We start from the raw sequence: 25,822 nt of genomic DNA, 5'->3' as shown, positions 1-25,822 counted from the left end.
TTCATGCTTTTTTTCCTGGAATCCAAAAATGTAACGAAAAAAAAAAATCAATGTACATTTATGTTCCATCTTTGGCAACAATAAGTTTTATGTAAAATACTCTGAAGTAGCACTGGACCAACATTTCTTCTTTCAAGTTACAGGGTGGTAGGGTACGCCAAGGAGCTCCTCTCCTTCTCCTTGTGATCTAAATTTAAATATGTCCCAGCCTTAAAAGGTCCTGAGGGGTGTCTTGTGCATTCTGCAGAGTGGCAGCATTATTTTTGGTCTGTGGACCACTGTCCCGTCCACGGCTTGCTTTCCCTCGTTCTGGATTTGCTTGTTTTAAAAAAAAATTTTAACACCTCATTTTGATCCATTGTTGGATTCCTGGAGACTTGGTTGTGGTAGGTCCTGTGTTTGTCTTGTAGTAACAAGTAGTTTGTATGTTTCGTATGCCAGCTTAAGTAATATATGAATCAGAAGGCTTCCTTAGCTTGTTAGTAATGTTATACTCATATATTCATACATCATGTCTGAGTTGTACTGCTCTGTATGAACAGTATGACTGTTGACATGCTGTGTCCTTGTAGGGGCTGTATGTGTCACTGCTTTGAAATGACATTTAAAATAAAGAAATACTGTATTATGATTGATTCAGGCAAAAGAGCACAGCTAGGTAAATAGGGCGCAACTTCAAGCATTATGAATATCATAATGATCTAATTCTGGAGGGTGATGAACATTATAAACAGGGCTCTTGCTCAAAGAGCTAACTTGTGTAGCTGACATCAGGATTCCCATGAAACAGGCAACAGTGTGTATATATATATATATATATATATATATATATATATATATATATATATATTTCTAGTTATACCTGTATTTGAGTTAATATATTTAGTTGTTTTTTTTAAAAGTATTTTTGTTAGTATTTGTGTTTTTATAAACAGGAAAATTTGTATACTTGATTATTGTTTATATGTTTTTATGTTGAAACAAGCATAATTACTTCAATTGTATCATGTATGCATTAGATTTGTTTATATTTGTTTTTGTTAAACAGGCAACAACTTTTATCTTGTGTTTTTGTATATTGTTTGTTGTATTTTTTATGTTAAAACAATCACCATTACTTCGACTTTTATTATTTACTGTAATATATATATTTTAAACGGATAACATTTAAAAATGTATATAATGTTAAATTTTTTACAATTAGTTTTTCTTCAATAGGCAGCATTATTTTATTCCGAACAATTTATATATCTGTAAATGTACGCCTTCATAATTCATTTATATTTTTATTCACATTTCTTTCAGAGTTTGAATAGCTTTTTTGTCATAATAATTTGTTCTTTTGTTTTTTTTATTTGTAATGAGGCACCATTATTTTATCATTATTTGATTATTCTTATTTATGTTGGTTGTTTATTTCCTTTTTCTCTCTTTTTTATTTTTATTTTTTTGTAAATATTTTTTTTCCCTACTGAATAGAATTTTTAAAATGCTATTTTTAGAGTATTTTTTTACTGTTATTTAAAAAGGATTAGTTGTGCCTTGCAACACCTGCAAGATGACACGTTGATGTCACAAATACGTATAGTGTATGGAAACATCTGGTTTGAACTGTATGTGGTGGTCATAGATCAATCTATAGTGCTCATAAATCAATATATGATGCTAACGATGACGTTCCTTCGTAGAGCTGGTCCAGGCGTAAAGTGTGTGTGTGACGTTGTAACGACGTTGCGGAGCGGCCCTTCAGGATGTCAGGATCAGTGCAAGTGTCCCAGAAGGAGCAGCAGCTGCAGCATCACAAAGAGCAGCATCAGAAGGAGCTTCACCATCATCATCATCATCACCATCATCATGGACACCAGCATCAGCAGCATCGCTATGAGAGCAAGAGTCACTTGAGCACCAAGTCCTCCGTCAGCAAGCAATCCTTCTCCACTTACAAGACCACCACTCGTCGGTAAGAGGGTCTGAAATATCTGTTTGAGCGGGACCTGAAGTTGTTTTCATGTGATTTCTCTGAGGGATGCGTAAAAGAATCTAGGAACCTTTGTTGCTGGGTTTGCAGTGCCGGAACCTTGTAGTTCTTGGAAAATTTTTAGTCCAGGGATCATTTACCAGGGTCGAAAGAAGTACCTGCTGGAGATGTAGTACTTTTGAGACGTTGAGGGTGGAGGTGGGGTGGAGTCTGCAGCGAACGTAGAGTATCTGATTGGAACCATGGAGTTAAAGGAATGTTTATGGTCCTAGGGTCATTTATCAATCAAAGAAGACTTTCAAGAGGTCCAGGAACCTTCGGGGTAGGGTCTGCAGTACTGCAACCTTGTAGTTGGAGGAACTTTTCTAGTCCTGGGTTATTATATCAGGGACTGAAGAAGACCATAGTACTTTTGAGATGTCCAGGAACCTTTGTTGCAGAGCCTGCAGTGCCTAACAAAATCGGATTGGAACCGTTTAGTTCCAGGAATTTTTTTCTGAAGGTAATTTCACCGAGCCCCAAAAAGGCTCTTGAACGTTAGAGTCCCAAAAGCATTTTTAGTCCCGGATTAATGTATCGGGGATGAAAGATGACTCAGCGGTTGGGGTGGTGGTACTTTTTGAGAGGTCCAGGATCCTTTGAAACAAGGGTCTGCACTGAACATCCTCACTGGAACCTGTAGATTCAGGAAATTTTTAGTACCACTTTAACTTTACTGGTCCCAAAAGAAGTACTTTTGAGAGGTCCAGAAATCTTGGGGCAGGAGTCGTCTGCAACTATGAACATATCTGAATGGAACCTTTAAGTTCAAGAACTGTAAAAGTGCTTGGAACTGTGATTGGAAATGCAGCTTTCGGGAGTAACCCTGGAATTTTGGAGGGTCAATGACAGGGCGACTGCAAATGGGTCATTGAATCGTAATCAGTCAGCTGTGTGTACCACTACGCGATCATTGGCCTGTCGCTCTTCAATAACAGTCTCGTTCGCTTGTTGTATCGTAAATGTTACATTTCATTTTCACCCACAGGTGTGTTGATTAAAAAAGACTGATGCAAAAATATCAGCCTAGCAGTTGCAGCAGCATTGTTGAGGTGTGTCTATGTACGTGCCGTTGCGTCTCACGCAACACAAGTCAACACAACACACAAGTCAACGTGTACTGTCGCGTCCTTGATGGTGGAAGTGTGTCAGCGTCTCTATAAAGAGGTCAGGGAAGGAATTTGAGCTGGACTCGAGTGCTGCCAGATGCATTCATGAGCAGCTGGGCTATTTGTGAAGGCTGACTAGGATACTTTACTGTATGTCACTGACGGGACCTTCCCTTAAGTGTAATAGTGATATTTACTGTATATTAATATATATATATATATTTTTTTTTTTTGCTTCAGTGCAAGTAGCTTTGTGATAAGGTCTGCAGTTTTAGGACCTTGTAGTCCCGGGAAATATTTGAGTCCTGTGGTTATTTTTACTGTCCCCGGAAGAAGACCCTTGTTTTTTTAAATACTAAATTTCCCTCTCTGTGACTTAATCACTGATTGCGTCGTCCATTTGACACCTCACCTAAAAAAAAAAAACGACTCCCTTCTTCATGACCATGAAACACACCTCCTGGACAGCAGACGTGGCATCTGTAAAGCTGATGTTAACGTGCGGGTTTAAAGAGTAAGTCCCGTATTACGACAGAAAACATTGTCTTAGATGCTATTGTTTCGACGCGGAAAATTGAGTTAATTGCTGAGCCCATTGAACCCTGTTGCTAGTATTAAACAGTATCTTGGATGAATTCAAGTGTAGTGTAGTTACTGCATGTTATGAACAAGTTCTCTGTGCAGTATTAAAATAGAGTAAACATTTATTACAAAAAATTATGACCCTCATAGATGCCTTGTACACCACCTGCCACTAGAAGAAGAAATATGGTATTTTATGCTATCCTGTTATGTATTTATAAATCCCTAATCAAATGGTGTACCAGGTCAGGCTTAAGTGGACTAAAATACATCTTTCATTTTTACATTCAGTGCCAAAAGATACACTGCATGCACACCGGACCCCCGAAAATAAACACATGCACATTTCAGTCATTGTAATGAAGGGACTGGCACAGAGAACAAGAAGCAAATGGTGTGTGTATGACTGCCTCAGGACAAATCCATTCATTTTCTATAGTCCTCATGAGTCATTAGCGTTACGGGTGAGCTGGAGTCTGTTGCGGCTGACTTTGGGCGAGCGGCCGGGTACACTCTGGACTCACCAACCAAATCGCAGGATACATATTCTATAGACAAACAAGCAGTCACATTAACAATCACACCTATGGACAGTTTTTAGAGTCTTCAATGAACTTAACCACATGTACATTTTGGAATGTGGGAGGAGGCCGGAGCACCCAAAGAAAACCCACAAAGTTCGGGCAGTGCTGTAGAACGGTTGAACTGTGATGCAGTGTGCTAAATAGTCGGGCAACATGCTCCTGAAGTGCACCAAAATACGTTTATATAAATTATAACGTTTTCACCTTTTACTTTCCAGCGTGAAGACCTCCGTGAAGACCGAGAAGACGGGTCTGGAGCAGGTGGTGAAGTCGCTGAGTCCGCTACCCAAACGAGCCAAGCGCACCTACCTGGCCACCGACTTGGACAAGGAGGTCATAGGCTATGTGATTCCGATTTTCAGAGCCAAGTGAGTGCAAATCATCATACACTAGTCACTTTCAGGTGTAATTTCAGGTTGAACCAAAAATACACAATTATCTTTTACAGGTCAACTCAATTTGACCTTCTCTAAACTTCTGACTCTTGTCCAACTGATCAGTACTTTTCGCACAACTTGCTGTTTTCTAACAAGGGGCTGAACGACAAAATTCATCCTGACATTTCACCCGAAAGCCCGACATCCCAAACCTTTCATGACTAGTGTAATTGAGCTGTGTCTAAGGACTCGTTTGACAACTGTGTTTCCATCGTGAAGCCATGAAGAGGTGCGCGAACTGATGGAGGCCCGCGAGGACGACGTGACCGAGGAGGGCATCAACTTTGTGGCCATGAGGAACCTGTTTGTTCGTGAGGCCAGAGAAGGGATGGAGGTCAAGGTGGAGAAGAAGACCCGAACCACGCGCATCCGAGAGTCCACCGAGCGCATGGAGCTGAACAGGACTGTAAGTAACCCTTTGTCCTTCTTTTGGGAATCTTTACCGCATTCAATATCCTAATCCGACTCTCTCTCGCTATGGACCAGTTGTACGAATGGACAGAGTTCCGTAAGAAAATGAACCCGGATAGCCTGATGCACCCCCCGGAGATGACCACCAAGCCCCGTGGTCAGACCGTGTGGGAGGGCCAGACCATCAGGCTGCACTGCACAGTGGCTGGATGGCCCAGACCAAGGATTGCCTGGTAATGGATGTATTTTAAATTGTCATCAATTAAGTGTAAAGAGAGGTTAACCGCTGTGTAATGAAACTAAAATAATGTCAAAAGACAAGGACTGTGTGGACGTGTCTGCGGTGTTGAGTTTTATGTGTGTCAATGGGGAGGGGGTTTAAACGATCTCACTGCGGTCTCGCAAGCTATTAGCTCCTTAGCTCGCGGATTAGCGAATGTAATAAACAGTTAACTTTCACGTGTGTGTGAGTGTGTTATGTGGGTATTAAACGGCGTCACCATGGTCTAGCGAGCTGTTAGCTCCTTAGATTGCAAACTAGCGAACATAAAATACAGTTACCTTTCCCGTCTATGTATGTTATATGGGGATTGAATGACCTCACCATGGTCTAGCGAGCTGTTAGTTCAGCTTGCGGACTAGCGAACATAATCAAGAGTTAACTTTCCCGTGTATGTGTGTTATGTGGGGATTGAACAACTTCACCGCAGTCTAGCGAGCTGTTAGCTCCTGAGCTCACGGACTAGCGAACGTAATAAACAGGTAACTGTCCTGTAAATGTCTCTGGTGTGTGCATCTACGCGTGGTGCAGGGAGCAAGGCTGCGGCGGATTGGACGGCGCCAACACTGGTCTGGCAGCTAGCCACTAGCGGCTAATACGTACTAGCCGAGATGCTAATAGCAGGCCACTTCACAGTAGAGCCGTCCAACTCACCGTCAGCTTGCGTCTTTGGCATCACTCGTCACCGTAATCACAACAAAAGATCCTAAGCAAAAGAAAACCATGTTAATTTTACAAGTCACTGCTCACTGTGCTGATGTCGCGTTTGATGTTACTTTGAAGTTTTGATGGCATATTTTTTTTTCCTTAAAATAGCTCAAAATTGCAGGTTTATTAAAGCCTGTGTGGGTGTGTGTATGTGCTGCATTCAAGGTACAAAAACAATGTGCTGATCAACGCCAAGGCACGCTCCGAGAAGTACACCGTGGAGAGCAATTACAACATGCACTACCTGGAGATCAAGAAGTTAGTAATCACCAAGCCTCGCTGGCATGTGTTCATGTAGGATGAAGATAAACGCGGTTTGTTTTTTTTGCCCCCACCCACAGCTGCGACTTCCTCGACACGGCCGCGTATCGTGTGTCTGCGCTCAACGTAAAAGGCGAAATGTCCTGCGTGGCCACCGTGGTCGTCAAACGTAAGTAAACAACAGTCGAAGCTCAGTCATTTCCTTAATAAATGCAGTCCATTTAGCATTTTGAGAGCAAAGTATGGCCACACATGGCCCGCTCTGCTCTTTTATCCGGCCCTCTGAGCATTTACATTACCAGGAGTCGTTTAATATTTGTTGCATTAATTAAACAATTTTTCCCTCCTATAATTGGTGTATTGTCTTCTTTGTTTAAGTTATTGAATATTTGGTTATTTGTTTCATAGTAAATGAAATGAAAAGAATTAATTAGAAATAACATTTTGAAAATGAGAATGAATTATTGTTTTATTATTACAATAAACAATTTGACAGGTTTTTACCTGCGGTTCAATTTTTTAATAAACATTTTTACTTCTATTAGATAATTAATTTTGATTATGTTATTCGTTTGTAGGTACAATTAAATTATTTATAAATAATGAACTTGAGAAATAAAATAGAATTATTTTCTTAATTAAATTAACTATTTTACACATTTCATACATAGGTCTATAGTGTTAATCTTTTTTCAATAGATTTTTTTGGATTTTTTTTGTTCAGTCCTTCTTTATAGTGTTTGACTTTTAATTAAGGATGGCTGATTTTTCTCTGCAGGCTTCCAGGATGAGGAAAGAGATCTGATTGTGACCAAACCTCGTGAGTCAGTCCGAGTAACTTAGCATTAGCTTTAGCTTTCACGTGGCTCACTTAAAAGCCACACTCACACACACAGTATACCGGTAATTAACATGGTATTGAACAATGTGATTCTAAGTAAACTATTAGAACAGATCTGAATAAACCAAATGTGAATCTCTTTCTTCAGAAAAGAGAAGGAAAATGATATATTATGTACATTTCATCTTTAAAATCTTGGATGGGGTGGTGCACCTGTGCTGTTGGGATGTCGAAGGGGGTGCGGTGCTTGAAAAGTTTGTTTTCTATGTTACAGGGGGCTTCTGCTCCGAGCACGGTGTCACGTTCGAGACCACCATCCTGGACAAATTCGACGTGGCCTTCGGTCGCGAGGGTGAGACGCTGAGCCTGGGCTGCACCGTTATCGTGTATCCCACCGTCAAGAACTACAAGCCCGAAGTGGTGTGGTACAGAAACGGTGAGTCGGCCCACCGTCGCGACAGTTTCATCCGCCTTTATGAACGTGAAGTCTGAAATCTTTTGACTTTTTCTCACCTTCAGGTGTCCCCCTGAAGAAATCGCAATGGGTGCACACCCAGTGGGCCGGACAGCGCGCCACCCTCACCCTGGTCCACCTCAACAAGGAAGATGAGGGCATGTACACCATGCGTGTCATCACCAAGTCGGGCTATGACACCTACTCTGCCTATGTGTTTGTCAGAGGTAGGTTTTTTTTTCCTCAAATGGGGGTGGGGGTATTCATTTTTACTGGGGTAATATTAAACATTACTGGTGTATTACAATTTATGTCTGATGAAATTGGAGTTTAAAACAGCATAAAAAGGGACTATTATGGAAAAATGATAGACTTTTCACAAGATTTTGGCATCTCTTTGGGATTTATTTTTTTTGGTCCATTGTTGCGTCCATTTTCATTCTAAAGGTGTTTGATGGGGTTGAGGTCATGATTCTGTCAAGTTCTTCCTCCCCAAACTCATCCAATCATGACTTTATGGACCCCAGTTCTAAAAAAAATACTTTCTACAAGATTTAGGCATGTGTCTGTGGGAAATGTTGGGTCCATTCATTCATCTGTCTTCGTTCATCTCGAAAGCTTTTAATGGAGTTGAGGTCAGGATTCTGTCAGGTTGTTCCTCACCAAACTCCTCCAAGCATGCCTTTATGGACTTCGGTTGTAAAGAAAGACTTTTCACAAGATTTTGGAGTACGTCTGTGGTAATGAGCTGATCTGTGTTCTATGGTTCGTTTCATACATGTTTGATGGGGTTGAGGTCAGGGGTTCAGTCATGTACCAAGTATTAAGATCTTGAGTGATTAAGGACGATAGCCCCACCACCTCATTCGTCTATTAGGGTTAGTGTCCCAAGACTTTTGACTGGATAGCGTGTACTGGTTTACACTATGCTAGAAGAAGTAGGTCAGATAGTAGATGCTGGGCAGTTAATACAAACCAGACACATTTAGAAATACCACTGCTCACCTTTGTGGACTTGTGTGTGTGTGTTGCTAGATGCTGACGTGGAGGTGGAGGGGGTCCCTGTAGCCCCCCTGGATGTGCGCTGCCACGATGTCAATAAAGACTACGTGGTGGTGACCTGGAAGCAGCCCGCCGTCGAGGGCAGCAGCCCCATCCTGGGCTACTACATCGACAGGTTGGTTAGCCTCCCGCAACCCCAGTGCCACCCTCAATAAAAATGCTGTTATTAAAAACAAAATTTGTTTTGGTAGGTGTGAGGTGGGAACGCACCACTGGGCGCAGTGTAACGACACCCCGGTCAAGTACGCCCGCTTCCCAGTCACGGGCCTGGCGGAGGGCCGCTCCTACGTGTTCAGGGTGACGGCCCTGAACATGGCGGGGGTGAGCCGCGCGTCGCGCATCTCCGGCGTTGTGGTCGCCATGGATCCCTTCGACAGGGCTCGCCTCCTCGGTGAGGAGAAACATAGGAGCTTCGAACACTAAAGCAACAAAGTGAACTTCTCAAATTATTAGTGGTCTTTTTTTCCCCCTCACCCTTGCAGGACCTTCTGCCCCTTGGACCGGCATGATCAAGTTCACAGAGGAGGATCACACTGGTATTTGCTTACTTACTTGTATACAGTGCATTCAGAAATTATTCACAGCGCATCGCCTTTTCCACATTTTGTCAAACATTTCAAGAAAAATAAATTAAGGAAAAAGTGAATTTATTCCATTTTGGAATAAGGCTTTAACATGAACTGTTGGGAAAATGAAGCGCTGTGAATACTTAACAAATGCACTGTATCTTTTTTATGTACCTTGTCCAAATGTCTTCCATCGTCGTTATCATGTGCCCCCAGCTGGAGTGGTCCCTGGAGAACCCACTGACGTCGTGGTTACCGAGGCGACCAAGAGCTACGTGGTGCTCGCCTGGAAGCCCCCCGTTCAAAGGGGTCATGAAGGAGTGATGTATTACATTGAGAAGGTGAGAAACGCTAGATAATCCATCATTTTTGGGTAAAAAGATCATCATTTTATCATCTTACGAGAATAAAGTCATGAATTTTAGAAAAAAAGGTTATAATTTTACAACTATAAATTAGAATAAAAATTTCTCTATTAGTCGAATGAATTTGTAATGTCACGAAAATAAATTTGTAATTTTTTGGAATGAAAAAGTAAAATAAAATAGAAGAAAAAGGCGAGTGTAAAGCCATAATTTTATCAGCAAAGTTGTAATTTACAAGCAAAAGTTGTTATGAGAATAAAGTCTTCAGTTTTGAGAATAAAGTCATGAGAGATTAGTCATAATTTTACCAGGATAAAGTTGTAATATTAAAAGAATAAAGACATTTATATGACTAAAGTAATAGTTTTTCAGGAAAAAAGCCCTCCTCTTATGAGAATACCTGTAATTTTACCAGAAAAAAGTTGTCACATTTCATGAATGAAGTCCATTTTTTTCAAGGAAAAAGTCTAAATCTTATGAGAATAAAATCTGAATTTTATGAAATTGAAGTTGCAATTTACAAGAAAAAGTTGTAATTTTACAAAATATTTGTCATTTCACCGGAATACATTCATAATATTACAAGAATAAAGTGGCATTTTAAAAAAAAAGAATAAAGTTGTATTTTCTTCAGAAAAAAAAGTCATAATATGAGATAATCATATTTGTTTCTCATAGTTTTACACAAATGAAACAGCAATTTTATGAAAATAAAGTCAAACTCTTACAATAATGAAGTTGTAATTGTATGTATCTTGATAAAATTGGACTCTGTTCTTATAATTATTTTTTCCCCCCCACATTTATTTTTTTTTTTTTCAGTTTTCGGGCATCTGACTTTTGAGGTTCTACTGTGTTATTTAAAAAAAAAATAATTTTGCACTTGCATTTAAAATTGTATTAAAATTAGGTATACGCTGCTCCATTGGCACTAATGAATGCTCGTGCGTTCAGTGCATTTCAGGCTCAGACACGTGGCAGAGGGTGAACACGAGCATGCCCGTCAAGTCTCCTCGCTTCGCCATGTTCGATCTGGCCGAAGGTAAATCGTACAGCTTCCGCGTGCGCTGCTGCAACTCTGCAGGCGTGGGCGAGGCCTCCGAAGCCACCGGCGAGATCACCGTGGGCGACGTGCTCGGTGAGCGGGCGAGACAAATGCATAAACCTACAACAATTATTCAAATGAACGGCGTCATCATCAGCGCGCTTCTCCACAGACCAGCCTTCATCTCCTGGCAAACCCGTGGCCACCAGGAACACCAGCACCTCCGTGGTGGTCTCCTGGGGGGCCTCCAAGGACATCAAGAACCTGGTGGACTACTACATCGAATACTGCGTGGTGGGCACAGACGTCTGGATCCCGTGCAACAACAAGCCCGTCGAGCAGACCAGGTAAGACCCTTTTTAAAATAAAATGAAAATCAATGAAGACTACTCTCTCATTGATGATGCAAGTATTTGTCATTTTACGAAAAATAAAGTCGTAATATTACAAGAATAAAGAGACATTTTCAATTAAAGGCCATAGTCTCTAAAAGTCATATTCTTCAGTGAAAAAAAAGTTGTAAACTTATGAAACTAGTTGTAATTTTACGAGAGAAGTCTGATTGGTTGTAATATTACAAGACATTTTTTTATATCTTTTGAGAAAAAAAGGTGTAATATAGTATGAGCGAAAAAAGTAATAATAAAAAAATTTTCGTTTAAATTTTAAAATCAATCTTATGAGAAAAAAGATTTTAGTAGAATATACTGAAGTTGTAATAAAACGAGGTAAAAGTTTATTATTTTTTAAATAAATATTGAGACTAAAATCCATAAAATTGTAAGAATAAATTTTTATTTGTCAAGAAAAGATCAGCCATTAAGGCGGCACGTCCTCACAGTTCTGAGGACGCGGGTTCAATCCCCGGCCCCGCCTCTGTGGAGTTTGCATGTTCTCCCCGTGCCTGCGTGGGTTTTCTCCGGGCACTCCGGTTTCGTCCCACATCCCAAAAACAGGCATTAATTGGAGACTCTAAATTGCCCGTAGGCGTGACTGTGAGTGCGAATGGTTGTTTGTTTGTGTGTGCCCTGCGATTGGCTGGCAACCAGTTCAGGGTGTACCCCGCCTCCTGCCCGATGACAGCTGGGATCGGCTCCAGCACGCCCGCGACCCTAGTGAGGAGAAGCGGCTCCGAAAATGGATGGATGGATGGAAGATCAGCCATTAAAAAAATGTCCTATTCTTGTGAGGATAAAGGAAAAAAATCGGATTTTACGAATTACCTCAGCTTTGTTTAACAAAAAAAGTTGTCATTTTAGAAAAAAAGTTACAATTTTACAAGAATGCAGTTGAAATTTTACGGGCTAATGTCGTAATGTGGTCGTATTTTCAAAAAAAAATCACGTAACGAAAATAAGTAATAATGAAAACAAATTTTATTGTGCTGGAAGTTTGTCAGAATTTTGAAGAAAAAGTCCTCATTTTAAGAGACTGAAGTTGTAGTTTACCAGAATAAAAAGGTAAAATTATGATCATGAATGAAAGAACGATAATTCAAATTTCCCGTTCTATGGTTATCATCCCACATGTCCTCTTTTCCAGCATTTGTACCCTTCTGTGATGGCGTCACAAAAACAAGGCTAAAATAAAGCAAAATTATTATGATGATGATGGTTAAACTCAAAATTGCAGCACTGTTTTTCTTCCATTGTATTACTAAATAGCATATCGGCTCCATATTACCCAAAGTATGCCACACCTAACCACAGCTTTTAACGCAAAGAAAAAAAAAATCCCCAATAATCAATCTGAGTCCGTCTTGTGTGGATTGCGCTCAGGTTTGTTTGTCACGGCCTCACCAGCGAGACGACGTGCGTGTTCCGAGTGAAGGCGGTCAACGCCGCCGGCTACAGCCTGAGCTCCACCGCTTCCGAGCCAGAGCTGGTGCGGGCGGCCATTTGTGAGTCTCCTCGCTGTTTTGCTTTTTTTTTATTTGCTTTGCCTTCAGTCTTTCTCTCTCTCGCCGTCTGCTCTCCAACTTCATCAACTTTTAATATACTGCTCAGAACACCTCTTTTTAAATTCATTTAAATTTTGACTTACCCTTTCACCTTTTGTTCTTTATTCCCGACCGGAAAGCTTTTCTTATATTTTTCACCAACCTCGTCGTCTTCAACTGCTTTTCTTCTCACTTACTGTACATGGTCTACCCTGCTGTGTTTTGCCTGATTTTTCTCTTCAAGGGGACGTATTGTGTACAATTTACTCTTTAATTGCTTAAGAAATGCTTCATATGTCTCCTTTAAGAATAGTGCCCGCTGAACTCATGTTATGCGCATGTGCATCACTAATTTTTCAAAAGATTTTTGGGCCCTTGCTGTGTGATGTAGACGTTGATGTAGCTGTGTGCTAACTCTTCAGGAGTCCTGTTGGTGCATTGACAAGGTGAAAAAGGCTAAAACATACTTAAAGAGCATGAAGCTAATGAGTCAAGCGTCTGTGTAAGTACTTTATCCATTATGATGGCCCTTAAGAGGTGTGTACTCAAAGCATGCTGTAGGTTAAAGCTGTAGTAGTTGTTCATTGACAATAATACATTTATAAAGGCCACCCGTCTGAAAATATAAGTACGCTAGACTGTAAGGGGTATTCACCTATTAATGGTAATTTTTCTTGTGACATACTGAATTTATTTTCCTTTTCGGTGTGCCTCTAACACTCCATAATATATTAAGCAGTCGTAAGTGTTCATAAATTTGGCCGACAAAAGTGACAAAATGCAAACAGGAATTTGAACTGCATGTGAATGCGTTCCACTGCTCCATTCCTCCGGGATCATTTGTGATCTTCATTTTATTCGGAATAAATTAAGAGTATACATCTGTAATTACGCCTCAGCCGTCCCTGCCATGCCGACCGGCGTGAGCCTGCTGGAGGCTCACAGGGACACCATGGTGATCGGCTGGAGCGAGCCGGCCAGCACCGGAGGAGCTGACATCAGAGGATACTTTGTGGACTACAGGACCGTGAAGGGACACGTGGTCAGCAAGTGGCACGAGCTCAACCTCCAGGCCTTGACCGCCACCTCCTATAAGGTGCGCTTGAATCCAAACACTTGTTATATTTGTCTGTCTTAGTGCCTGTGTACTGTTTTGTTCTGTTTTAGTGCCTGTGTGCTGTTTTCATCTGCGCTTGTTTCTGCTCAGGTGGAGAACTTGAAGGAGAATGTAGTTTACCAGTTCCAGGTGCGTGCCGTGAACATGGCAGGTGTGAGCAATGGCTCGGTGCCCAGTGCAGCTCTGGAGTGCAAAGAGTGGACCCTTACTGTGCCAGGTAGCGTACCGTGTAAAATATACGGCCAATGCTTCCAAAGTGAAGCTATTTTCAATGAGTGTCAGTGAGCATCTGAAGGATTCAATTCACGTGTTTTGCTATTTGGGGGCTTTTTGGTGTGTGAAAACGCATACGTTCATTGCAGATTCTAAATTGTCTTTGGTGTGGACGAAAACCTGTACGTTAGGTTTATTGAAGACTCAGAATTGTCTGAAGTTCACGAAAGTGTGATTGTTAGGTCCTTTGAAAACTTCAAATTATCTATGATGTTTACAAAAACTAAAGTTATGTGATGACCCCAAATTGTCTACAAAAAAACTTGTATTTATGTTCTTTGAAGACTTAATTGTCTTTGATGTATCGGAAAACACACAGGTTAGGTGGAACCGACGACTAAATTGTCTTTGACGTTTCCGAAAATGTGATTCTTACGTTCTTTGAAAAATTCTAATTTTCTTTAAAGTTTATGAGAATGCATACGTTACGTTTTTTGAAGACTCAAAATTGTCTTTAACGTTCGGAAAAACATGTTGCGGTCATTGATGACTCAGAATTTGCCTTCCTTATTCAGGTTAATACATTGTAAATGTTATGTTAATGAAAATATGTATGTTGGGTACATTGAGGACTAAATTAACTTTAGGCTTAATTTGTGCATATTAGGTTTGAATACTCAAAATGTTCTTTTTCACAAAAATGGGTACGTTAGGTTTATTGATTATTATGAATACGTGTCTTCAATCTTCATGAACGCACTTTACGTTTGGTTAATCACCGACTCAATATCGTCTCAGATATTTTCAATAACGCGTTTGGTTCCTTGAATTCTCAGGAGATTGAATTGAAACGGGTGCACTTGGCTATGAAAATGGATGACTGTATCCATGCAAAGTGTCCTAAAAATGTGGTTTCTCGTTCAAGACCCTCCTGTCGGTCTTCACGTTCTGGAGGTCAGGGACTCCTCCGTTGTGGTCCTGTGGGAGCCACCTTCATTCGACGGCCGCTCTCCTGTCAACGGCTACTATTTGGACGTCAAGGAGGCGTCCGCCGGGGAGGAAAGCTGGACGGCCGTCCACGAGAAGGCCAACAAGTCCACGTTTGTGAAAGTCAGGAGCACTTAGTAGATGCATGTGATGAAAAGAGAGATCCTCCTTTTGACTGCTGTTGTTGATTCAGGTGAGCGGGCTACAGGCTGCTACATCCTACGTCTTCCGCGTGCGTGCCCAAAACCTCGCAGGCGTTGGGAAGCCCTCTGCAGTCTTGGGTCCAATCCTAGCAGAGAGTCGGCCCGGTGAGTGTGATTGTTCAATCCGGAAAAATATCAGAAAAGGTCGAAAAAATGTGAAAATAAATCAAAGTGAATTTTAGCAAATTAAAAAGGACAAACATTTAATTGATTGAAAAATTATGCTGAAAATTAAACATTTAATAAAAAAGTCGAAATTGTATACAAAATACCTGTTTATTTATAAATCAAACATTCCACAACAGAATGCATTTAAAGTGTAAAAGTTTCCCAAAAAAATACACTTAAGCATGTAATTAAATGAAAAATACAAACTAATAACTTAAAAATTACACTAAACATTTAATAAAATAATTATGAATTAAAACAATTAAATCACACTTACAATAATACTACAAAGTAAACTAACAATTAAATTGAATACAAAATAAAATTATTATATTAAGAATTTCACAAATGTTTAGTTATAAATTGAAAAATTCATAACAGAATAAAATAAAAATATACTTAAACATTACTAAACAAAAAATACACTAAACATGTAACTTAACACAAAAATAGTATACACTAAAGCTTTAATGAATACATTTTTAAAAAATCACACTAAAAATGACACTACAGATTACACCAAATATTAAATTGAATTAAGATAATTAAAACATTTTCTATTAAAAATTACACAAAAATGCATTACATACATTAAAAACTAAATGAAACATTAATTAAAGATTACATTAAAATGTAATTGAATTAAAGATCAAATGAAACATTTTATTTTATTAAACATTACACTACAAAATCAATAATGTAGAAATTAAAAATGGAAAACAACTAGAGACTACAGTAAATAAAAATGTAAATAAAAAATTATACCCAAAATTCAATACAAGTGTATTGAATTAGAAATTACACGAAAAATAGTAAAACATAAAAAAAGAAATTAAAAATCACACCAAAAATTAGTAAGTCATTTTATTACATCAAAATTACAGAAAATGTATTGTGTTTAAATAAATTAGAAACTGCATGCAAAAAAAAATGACACTACAGATCAAAAGTCTTTACATTTCCTTTTCCCTCAGGCACCAAGGAGATCTACGTGGACGTGGACGATGACGGCGTGATCTCCATGGTCTTTGAGTGCTCTGAGATGGGTGAGGGCTGCGAGTTTGTTTGGTCCAAGAACTACGAGGCTATGACAGACACCTCCAGACTGACTATCATCAACGAGAAGGGCAGGTAGGCGTCAATTCGGATCCATTCACCTCAGGACTCCATGTTCCTCCTGGTTCACAACACAGAAATGTGGCAAAAGATGGCCAGTCAATCCCGGGTTCTCGTTCATCAGCTGTCTACAGGGTGTCCTCTATTATCCAGGTCCAGAGCTATCTTTAACAACCCCTCTCTGGAGGATCTGGGCATTTTCTCCTGCGTAGTCACCAACATGGAAGGCATCTCGTCCAGCTACGAACTCACCGAGGAAGGTGAGCCATGTCTCAAATGCACTCGCGCTTCATTGGGACATGTGGGGGAGATACTTTGAAACTGATACACACAATTCCCAGCTGTCAGCCAAATGGAAAGTGGCACTATGTGCTATGAGGAAAATGCTGAGGTTGTCACATTCACTCCTTTGTTCTGCTCTTCTTGTTGTTGTTGACAGGTCTGATGCGTCTGTTGGACATCAGCCACGACCACAAGTTCCCCGGTGAATATGCCACACCATCAACAACACACCCTTTATCCTTTTTCACTCATCACATTCTCACCAGAGTGATAACAGTTCCATTACAGTCCTTTCTGGGATATTGGTCATACAAAATACATTAATGTTTTCATTTATTTCATTATGTTTTCATTTCTATTTATGTTTCCATTTATGTCATTACTTTTTCGTTTTGTTTTATTTTTCATTTATTCATAATTCCTTTATTTGTTTCTGTTTTCATTCCATTTATTTTGTATTTTTAAATCCATTTCCATTTTTTCAATTATTTTTATTTGTATGTATTTTTTTATCTGTTTTTAACAATCAATTAGATGTTTCCCCCCCCCCCCCATGTATTTAGTTATTTTTTCCATTTCTTTTAATCTAGTTTTGATCTACTTATTCATTTTAATTGTTTTAATCTTTTGTATTTTTGTAGGTTTATTTTGTATCTATTTTGTCATTGTTGTTTTTTTATCTATTTTATTTTTGTTTATTTATTATTATTATTATTATTATTATTATTACAAATACAAAATTTTACATTAATTCCTATTATATTTGGAATAATTTGTTCCAGTTTCTAAACCATCCCCAACATAAATCCTTAAAAAAAACTAACAACAAAAAACTAAATTCACCCCTTCTGTAATTGAAAACATATACATGTTCACATTCTACCTTTTGGATCACAAGTGGCGGCTAGTTAACTAGCGGCTAGCTTGAGACACTCACATTGCCAACTACATTTTCACTCAGTGATCACAAACCTGTCAAACGTGCGACAGCAATCACAGGAGAAACCTACACAACCTTAAATCAAAATATAAATCTACCAAATAAAAAGCAGTAATAAGCTAACACTTTATGTGTCCAAACTTGCTGTGTGTGTGCGCGTGATTAGTTTTTTGTTTGTCCTCAGTTATTCCCTTCAAGAACGATATGGCCATGGAATTGCAAGAGAAGGGTCGCGTGCGCTTCTGGACTCAGGTGGAGAAGTTCAGCAAGGACTGTCAAGTGGAGTACGTTTGTAACGATGTCATCATTCACCAAGGGGAGGTAACAGCTAGCCCTACGTGTGTATTTTTGTCCATTTCGTCCACAAAAAGAGTTGACTTCTTTTGCTGGTCTCCAGAAATACGCCATCAACTTTGACAAGACAACCGGGATCATCGAAATGTTCATGGACTCCCTGGAAGTCACCGACGAGGGCACGTTCACCTTCAATTTGGTGGATGGCAAAGCAAAGGGCGCCACCAGCCTGGTGCTCATCGGAGAAGGTAACACGCACAGCAGAAATGAGGCACTGCCGCCTTGCGCAATAGAAATCAGCAGAACTGTCAGAAATAATCCAGAAAGTCGTAAAAACAAAGCTTGGGAGCGTGTGGAAATGTACGATATCAATCATATGATGATGCGATCGCTCTTCTTGCCAGTTACACATGATACCTTTTTGTGCATGTATAATTGTTAAATTGGCTTAGTTAAGTCAGTGTTGTACCTACCTGTTATGCACTAAGTTAGCATGCTAAGCTAAAATGGGTGCTAGGTAAGTTTAGCGAGTGCAATGATTTATGTCCGTAATTAGGGCTCATATTGTGCCCCTGTATGCTTTTTAATGTAACTTGGTGAGGTAAGGTAACTTAGTTTTAAATTCAAGTCGTTAAAGTAACTTCACAGTAATCGCATTACTTTTTCAAGGGCTCTGTGGCAACACTTGTCAGTAGGTCATATTTATACGTGATTGTTTTTTTTCTGTAGTTAACGTGTGTTTCCATTGAGGGGCAGCAGAGGAACATATTCCCCTTCTTTTGAACCTTGCCGTTCCTATTTGCAGAGTTCAGGGAGCTGCAGAAGAAGTCCCAGTTTGAGAGAGCCGAATGGATCAGGAAACAAGGTATAAGCGTTTCCTCTCATATTCTGTCATATGTAAGTGTGTGTGTGTAACACATTTTCGTCCACAGGTCCTCACTTTATCAAGTACCTGGATTTCACTGTCACGGCCCAGTGTGACGTGCTGCTCCAATGCACGGTAAAGAATAAAATGAGCAACGATAAACAAACCGTTTAGTGAGAACACGTTCCAATTTCTCTCCGCAGGTAGGAAACATGAAGGCGGAGACGGAGATCATCTGGTACAAGGACAGCATCTCGATCGGCGAGCGCGACGAAGCCGCCAAGAACCTGGAGAAGAAGGACGACGTGCTGACCTTTAATATCGGAAAGGTCGGCCCCGCAAAGGAGTCACGGCACTTCCGATGCGGCAATGAGTTTCCATTTTGTCTGGCTATATTGTTCATGCTACGCAGTGCAACAACACATCAATGAGGAAACAGCTTTTAGTGAGGCTCATAAGATGATATGTACTTCTTGGTCGAAAGTATTGGAACACACTTGTAAACTTCCTCAAATAGTGGCCTTTCCTCTAATAGACGCCGTGCCCCAATTGGTCGCCATCCAGACAGAGCCCCTTTAACCTCAGGAGAAAAACTGCAGATAGACACTATCATTCAGTGATATATATATATTTTTTTTTTTATTTGATTCGTTTTTCGTAATATTTGCCTTGGCAAACTTTTTTGTATTCTTGTATTTTTTACCAAATTTTTTTTCTGTTTTTTGTATTTTTAAGTTAATATATTTTTTCTGGTTTTTTTCTGTCCAGTATTTTTGTATATTTTTTCATAGTATTTGTCATTGTAAAATGTATTTTTTTTCTAATGTTTTTGATTTTTCAAAAAAATATAATTTTTTCCGAAATGTTTTGTATTTTTATCTAATACTTTTGTTTTTTTACGTAGAATTTTCCATTTTTATTTTTTATGTATAATTTTAAATTTTTTAGTGTTCATTAGTTTGCTTACATTTTTTTAAAGAATTGTTTGAAACAGGTATTTGATTTTTCTTGTTTACTGTAACATATATCATTTAGCTTTTCCCTTCCTTTTCCTATCTTTTCTCTAATATTTTATGAATATTTCGTCTGTTTTTGTCATATTCATAGATTTCTTTTTTGTAATGTTACGAGCATTATTGCTTTAGCTCTCGTTATGTATCGCACAAGTGCACCTAACTTGTTGACTTCATTTTTTACGATAAACATCATCAATATGCTCACTATAATCATGATATGAAATGTTCATATGGTCTCTTGCTGTAAAGGCACGTGTCCCAATACTTTTGTCCACATAGTGCATTTTAGACCTACCAGTGATCCGTGTGCTTTCATTTCGTCACTGTCGTCACTTGTTTTCAATGTAACTTCCATCTGCTGTCTTTGAATGGCCAGTGGAAGTCACATGATCATCCTTCGCCGCATGTGCTGCTGTCCATTGCCGTTAATGTGCTCATGTGTCTGAATTCGCAGTGGGTTAATAAGCAAGACGTGCAGGCACAAAGTGAAGAGACATATCTGCCTGCTGAGGATGGTTCGCCGCCGCTGCCGCCAAGACCCAAAGTCTGGTCCACTTGGCTTTTGATGCTTTTTTTCCATTTACTCCATGCAACCATTTCATTGTTTGCCATGCCTGCCGCACTGTCTCGTCTGTATAGCCGCTTGTGCAGTTATCAATGACACTCTGTCAGCGGACGTCATTGTTACTTCTCGTCATGTTAATGCTTTTACCCCTTAGATTTCCAAGAATGACGTGGGCATCTACGAGGTGTACCTGAGGGACGAGAGAGGCCAAGACAAGAGCAGGTTCGATATGACTAATGAAGGTAAGCGCTTGTCTCGGACAGGGACTCCGCATTTCACTCAAAATGCTTTGTAATAGGGGTACAGTACTGACACGTTACACTGTCGCTGTGTACTATAAACCATTACATCAGTTAATATTTGTTTTTGTCTTAATATTTTTTTGGGGGGGGTTCTGTTTTTGAATTATTTTCTAATGTTTTTGTATAATATTTAGGCATATTTATAATGTTTTAGTTTTTCTTCAAATATTTAGTTATTTTTTTTTCTAATATTTGTGCTTTTTTCATCTTATATTTGTGTATTTAGTGTACTATTTTTGCACTATTTTCCAATTATGTTTGTAATATATTTGAGTTTTTCTGTGTAATATTTTTGGATTATTTTCTAATGTATGTATTTTGGTATTTTTCGTGTAATATTTTATATTTTCTATTTGTCAAATCTTTGCCTTAATATTTTTTTGTGTTTTTGGACTGGATATGGATTTTCCATATTTTTATTCCTTCAAATATTTTTTCTCATGTTTAATTATTTTGTAATATTTTGGTATTTTTCATCTAATCGGTATTTTCAAGAAGTTAATAATGCTTAAAGCATTAAAGTAGTCAACTCGCATAAATATTTTTGGAATATTTTGATTTATCATCTAATTTTGTATTGTTGGTGAAATATGTTTGCATTATATTCAAATTGTATGTATTTAAGTATTTTTTGGGTCAATATTTTCATAGTTTTTCCTGTGTTTTTTTTCATTTAACACTCTTTTTTCAAATTTCAATAGTTATTTTCACTACATTGTGTACTTTGTTTTAACTGACGACGAACAACAAACATGCAAAGCAGTCTTCCTGCTTATGCTCGGGAATTTCACAAAAAACTCGGCCCACAATTTGTACCTTGTCGTGTGTGCTGTTTTCCAATGTTGCAAAAAGTTGCACATCCCTTTTTGTGTCCCTCTCCAGGCTACCAAGCTGTAATGAACGAGCTGTTCAGGGTGATTGGTGAGTCATTAAAGTGCACACACAAGCTCAGAAATGATGGATGTATACAGTGAAAGAAGTGTGTCAAATTATTGATGATAAATACTTGATTCATGTTGTTGTTTTGTTTTCCTCCCTTGCAGCCAACTCCTCCTCTCAAATTGAAGTCATCAGCACGGAACACGGCATCATCCTCTCCTCCAACGTCACGTACTACCACGAAGACCAGCGCGTCACCTGGCTCCACAAGTATGTCCGGAGCATGTTAGCATTTGATCAAATATCGTAAGAAAAACTACCTGAATACTGGGCTAGATGTTTTAAAAAAAAAAAAAAAAAACATTTTCAACCTCACCTTGCTACATAATCTTAGCATGTTAGCATTTCGATCAATTCTCAGTGGAAATACTCATACCTGAATACAGGGAAAGGTATAAAGCTCGCTATATGTTAGCATACCAATTGTTTGCATTTGACCAGTTCTCATTAGAAATAGGGCAACATGCAGAATCTGAATGTTAGCACTCCTATCAACTCCTATCATGTAAGCATTTTATCCATTTTCATTTGAATTAAGGCTGAGGATAGGGCAAATTGCAAAATCTGTTTTAATCTGCCTTGGTGCTTCCCATACCAAGGTTGCTTTCTTGCTACATGTTAGCATACCAACTGTTAGGATGTAGCATTTTATCATTCTCATTAGAAATTGTAGTTGACTGAAGGACTGGATGCAAAATCCTTACCAATGCTAAATGTTAGCGTGGCAAGTGTTGCATGTTCGCATTTGATGAATTTTCATGACAAATACTGTAGTACCTGAATACAGGGCAAAGTTCAAAACCCTTATCAAATAACCTAAGCAGTTTCTCTACTCAGGTTGCTACTTTGCTATATGTTAGCATACCAACTGTTAGCAAGTTAGCGTTTTATCACTCCCCATTAGAAATAGCTGAATGCAGGGCAAGGTGGAAAACCCTTATCAATCTGCTTGGGTGATATTTGTATTTCAGTTGCTATCTTGTTATATGTTAGCATACCAACCGCTAGCATGTTAACATTTATCCAGTCAAGTCTTTGAAGCTCACCGAATACCATATTGGGCAAACTTTATGAGTCTAACCACACTGACAAGATCGTTTTGTTCGTCCCTCACCAAGGGACGCCAAGATCGCCGCTTCAGAGCGTGTGAAGGCGGGAGTGACGGGCGAGCAGCTGTGGCTTAAGATCAACGAGCCCACCGAGAAGGACAAGGGCAGATACACCATCGACCTGTTCGACGGCAAAGACGGCATCAAGCGTGCGTTTGAGCTGTCTGGGCAAGGTAACTTTTATTAGTTTCAAATTAAATTCTCTTGTTATTTGTCATTAGATGTTAAATGTTTGTGTGTTATTCCCCCGTGCAGCATGGGAGGAGGCATTTGAGGAATTCCAGAGGCTCAAGTGAGTAAACAAACTCATGTGATTAAGTGCAAATAAATGCTTCCAGGTGGCCTTAACTGAAAATAACCTCCTCTGAATGCTTTCAGAGTGCATTTTTTGCCATTGCACACATTTTTTCTTGTTTCGAGATCCCTCTGACAATGTGACTCTCCTTCCTTCCGTTCTTCCTTCTTTCTATAGGGCGGCAGCCTTCGCAGAGAGAAGTAAGTTGCGCTTTTGTGAAAGTATGCCACTTTTTTCCAGATTAATTTGGAGGAGTGTTACCGAACCTTTACTGACCAAAATGCACACATTTTACATTAGAAAGATCTCGCGACACAGCACCAAACAGAAATATCACAAAAATATATAAATACTAGAATATTTATGACCTCATCTCAGTTAGGAGTACTTACAAAGTGTGAAATCTGGACCTGGTTAGTCGAAGACAAAACTATTATTCTATTGAATGGATGGCATCAGGATTGAATTGTTCTGCCTGTTACTATAGATCACTAGATAAATGAACAAAGATACAGCCGTAGTAAAATGATATTTTAAAGACCAATAAAGTAAAAATTGGATAATTTAAGATCAGTGAAATCATGTATAGTGAACTGCGAATAGCCGTGGGGGAGGGGGGTGCTTGGTCATGGAAACAAACTTTAATCCCCTTCCATCAGTCATGTGTCGCTCGCGAATGATCCCGTTCCAGGAGCCATTTGCTGTTTTTTGTTTTTTTTAAAAGAAATAATTCTGTTAAAACTGCATGTGATTGGTCAAGATGTGTGGCGACGTCTTTGTCCACACTGAGCAGAAGGGGGAAGGGGAGGGGGGGTTACAGACACGCGCCACAGCACACAAACTGGAGCGAGGGAGGGACAAGTGTGAAAGAGGTTTTTGATGGTCCTTTGTGTTTATTTTATTTTTTGAAGCACGTAGTATGTGAATTGATAATACAGTATGAATAATGCATGTTCAATATATTGTATTTTTTAAATTAGCAGTTCATTTTACACATCATTTGGCAACAAAATTTAAATAATTCCTATCAGTACTTCACATCTTCACAATTGTTTTTTTACACTTATAGACAGCACTTTGGTTTTCATGTTGGTTACACCCCTAATTAGTATAAATGTAATCTTCCTGAGTCAAAATCCCAAATCTGTACACATTCAGCACAAATTTTTGTTTGCCTACTAGTGGTACCACCTATTTTTCTCCCGTCCGTTTAATTCATTGCGTGATTAATTTGGAGTAAGTGGAAATGTCATTAAAAGTACTCCAGCTAGCACTATGTAAACAAATACAGAACTAATTGTCCCGTCTTGTCTTGTATTTCTTGTTTAGATCGCGCTCGTGTCATTGGAGGCCTGCCAGACGTGGTTGCAATCCAAGAGGGCAAGGTAAACTAATCACTCTTCTTTCAAATCACATTACACCACTATTCTTCCCTGTGTCTTTTTTCTCCCCCCTTCAGTCTCTTAACCTGACCGGCAACGTGTGGGGCGAGCCCACGCCTGAGGTGAGCTGGACCAAGAACGAGCGGGAGCTGGTGACCGACGAGCGCTACGTGCTCAGGTTCGAGCACGGCAAGTACGCCAGCATCGCCATTGCCGCCGTCACCCGCGCCGACTCGGGCAAGTACGCGCTGGTGGTGCGCAACAAGTATGGCACGGAGGCCGGCCAGTTCACGGTCAGCGTGTACAACCCGGAAGAGGACAAAAAGGACGAGGAGGAGAAGTAGGACTGAGGGTGGAAAGTGGTAGAGCAAATAATTGGGTGATTGACGCTAAAGCTAAGGCAAGCAATGCAGTGTTTTAGCATGTTGGTATTCTAAGTAACCTTTGAAAACAGGTTGGTATTGTAAAGAGAGAAACAAAATAAAGGAACTACTCTTCATCCAATGTTTGTTTTGTCATTGAGAAACTACGGCATGTAGCTCAATTGTGGGCAACCTCCAACACATGGGCAAAAAAAAGAAGCATTTACATTCAATCTGAAAAACAAATCAAATCTTAACAGGAATATAATAAACAGCCCCAAAAACCTACAAATGCTCATAGTAAGGAAAAATAAACGTCCATTCATCTATTTTGTATAGCACCGCTTGTCCTCATTTGGGACACGGTTGAGCAGGAACCTATCACAGCTTGGTTTCGACGAGAGACAGTGTACACCCTGGATTCGTCGCCAGCCAATTGCAGGGCGCATACAAACAAGCACTGCCTTCATGCCAGTGAACAAACAATTACATAAATACAGTAGACAAAATTACTAAAAACACATAAAAAACTATTAGATTAAAAATACATATTTGCGTTAAAAAATACAAATATATAAGAGAAAAATACACAAATATTGAAAATATATATTCCAAGAAAATACAAAAACAATGGGAAAAATAGAAAAATACTAGAAAATAATACACCAGAAATTACATGCAAAAAATATTATATATATATATATATATATATAATAAATATATGGAAAATACTAAATATTAGAACATAATGAAATCAATACTAGTAAATACGTAAAAAAAAACAGCTGCAGAAAAATAAAAATACAAGAATATAGTACAGAATATTAGTGGATATAAATACAACAATATTTGAGAAAATACAATAACACCAAACTACAAAAGTACTAGACAAAAATAATAGAAAACTAAATAAAATATTACATGAAAAATAAATCAATATAAGAAAAAAACACAAAGATATTAGAAAACCTATTGGGAAAAAAATGACAAAAAATGTTTTCCAGAA

The 25,822-nt window shown here is 39.0% G+C and overlaps 1 protein-coding gene across 2 annotated transcripts; it reads left to right on the top strand.

Annotated features, from left to right (window-relative positions):
- The first annotated feature begins 228 nt into the window (after positions 1–228).
- myom1a (myomesin 1a (skelemin)) lies at positions 229–24,953 on the top strand. Of its 2 annotated transcripts, XM_061796274.1 has the most exons (38): positions 229–386; positions 1,689–1,960; positions 4,511–4,660; positions 4,949–5,135; positions 5,216–5,373; positions 6,294–6,386; positions 6,470–6,558; positions 7,168–7,209; positions 7,505–7,666; positions 7,750–7,911; positions 8,720–8,861; positions 8,938–9,137; positions 9,229–9,282; positions 9,529–9,653; positions 10,632–10,815; positions 10,895–11,069; positions 12,501–12,622; positions 13,561–13,757; positions 13,869–13,995; positions 14,917–15,101; positions 15,172–15,286; positions 16,324–16,480; positions 16,619–16,725; positions 16,905–16,949; positions 17,872–18,008; positions 18,085–18,229; positions 18,787–18,846; positions 18,914–18,981; positions 19,050–19,175; positions 20,317–20,406; positions 20,582–20,669; positions 21,612–21,650; positions 21,773–21,878; positions 22,787–22,950; positions 23,033–23,069; positions 23,250–23,272; positions 24,402–24,457; positions 24,532–24,953. In XM_061796274.1, the coding sequence occupies exons 2-38, from the start codon at positions 1,752–1,754 to the stop codon at positions 24,796–24,798; spliced, it is 4,593 nt and encodes a 1,530-aa protein (XP_061652258.1). In that variant the 5' UTR covers positions 229–386; positions 1,689–1,751; the 3' UTR covers positions 24,799–24,953. The 2 variants fall into 2 exon arrangements, with proteins under 2 accessions (XP_061652258.1, XP_061652259.1); XM_061796275.1 differs by lacking the exon at positions 20,317–20,406.
- The last annotated feature ends 869 nt before the right edge of the window (positions 24,954–25,822 follow it).

The sequence above is a fragment of the Phyllopteryx taeniolatus genome, chromosome 14 (assembly GCF_024500385.1).
Source record: "Phyllopteryx taeniolatus isolate TA_2022b chromosome 14, UOR_Ptae_1.2, whole genome shotgun sequence".
In the NCBI taxonomy this organism is placed as follows: Eukaryota; Metazoa; Chordata; class Actinopteri; order Syngnathiformes; family Syngnathidae; genus Phyllopteryx; species Phyllopteryx taeniolatus.
Note: the sequence above shows the minus strand (reverse complement) of the source record. Positions and strands in the feature narration are given on the sequence as shown.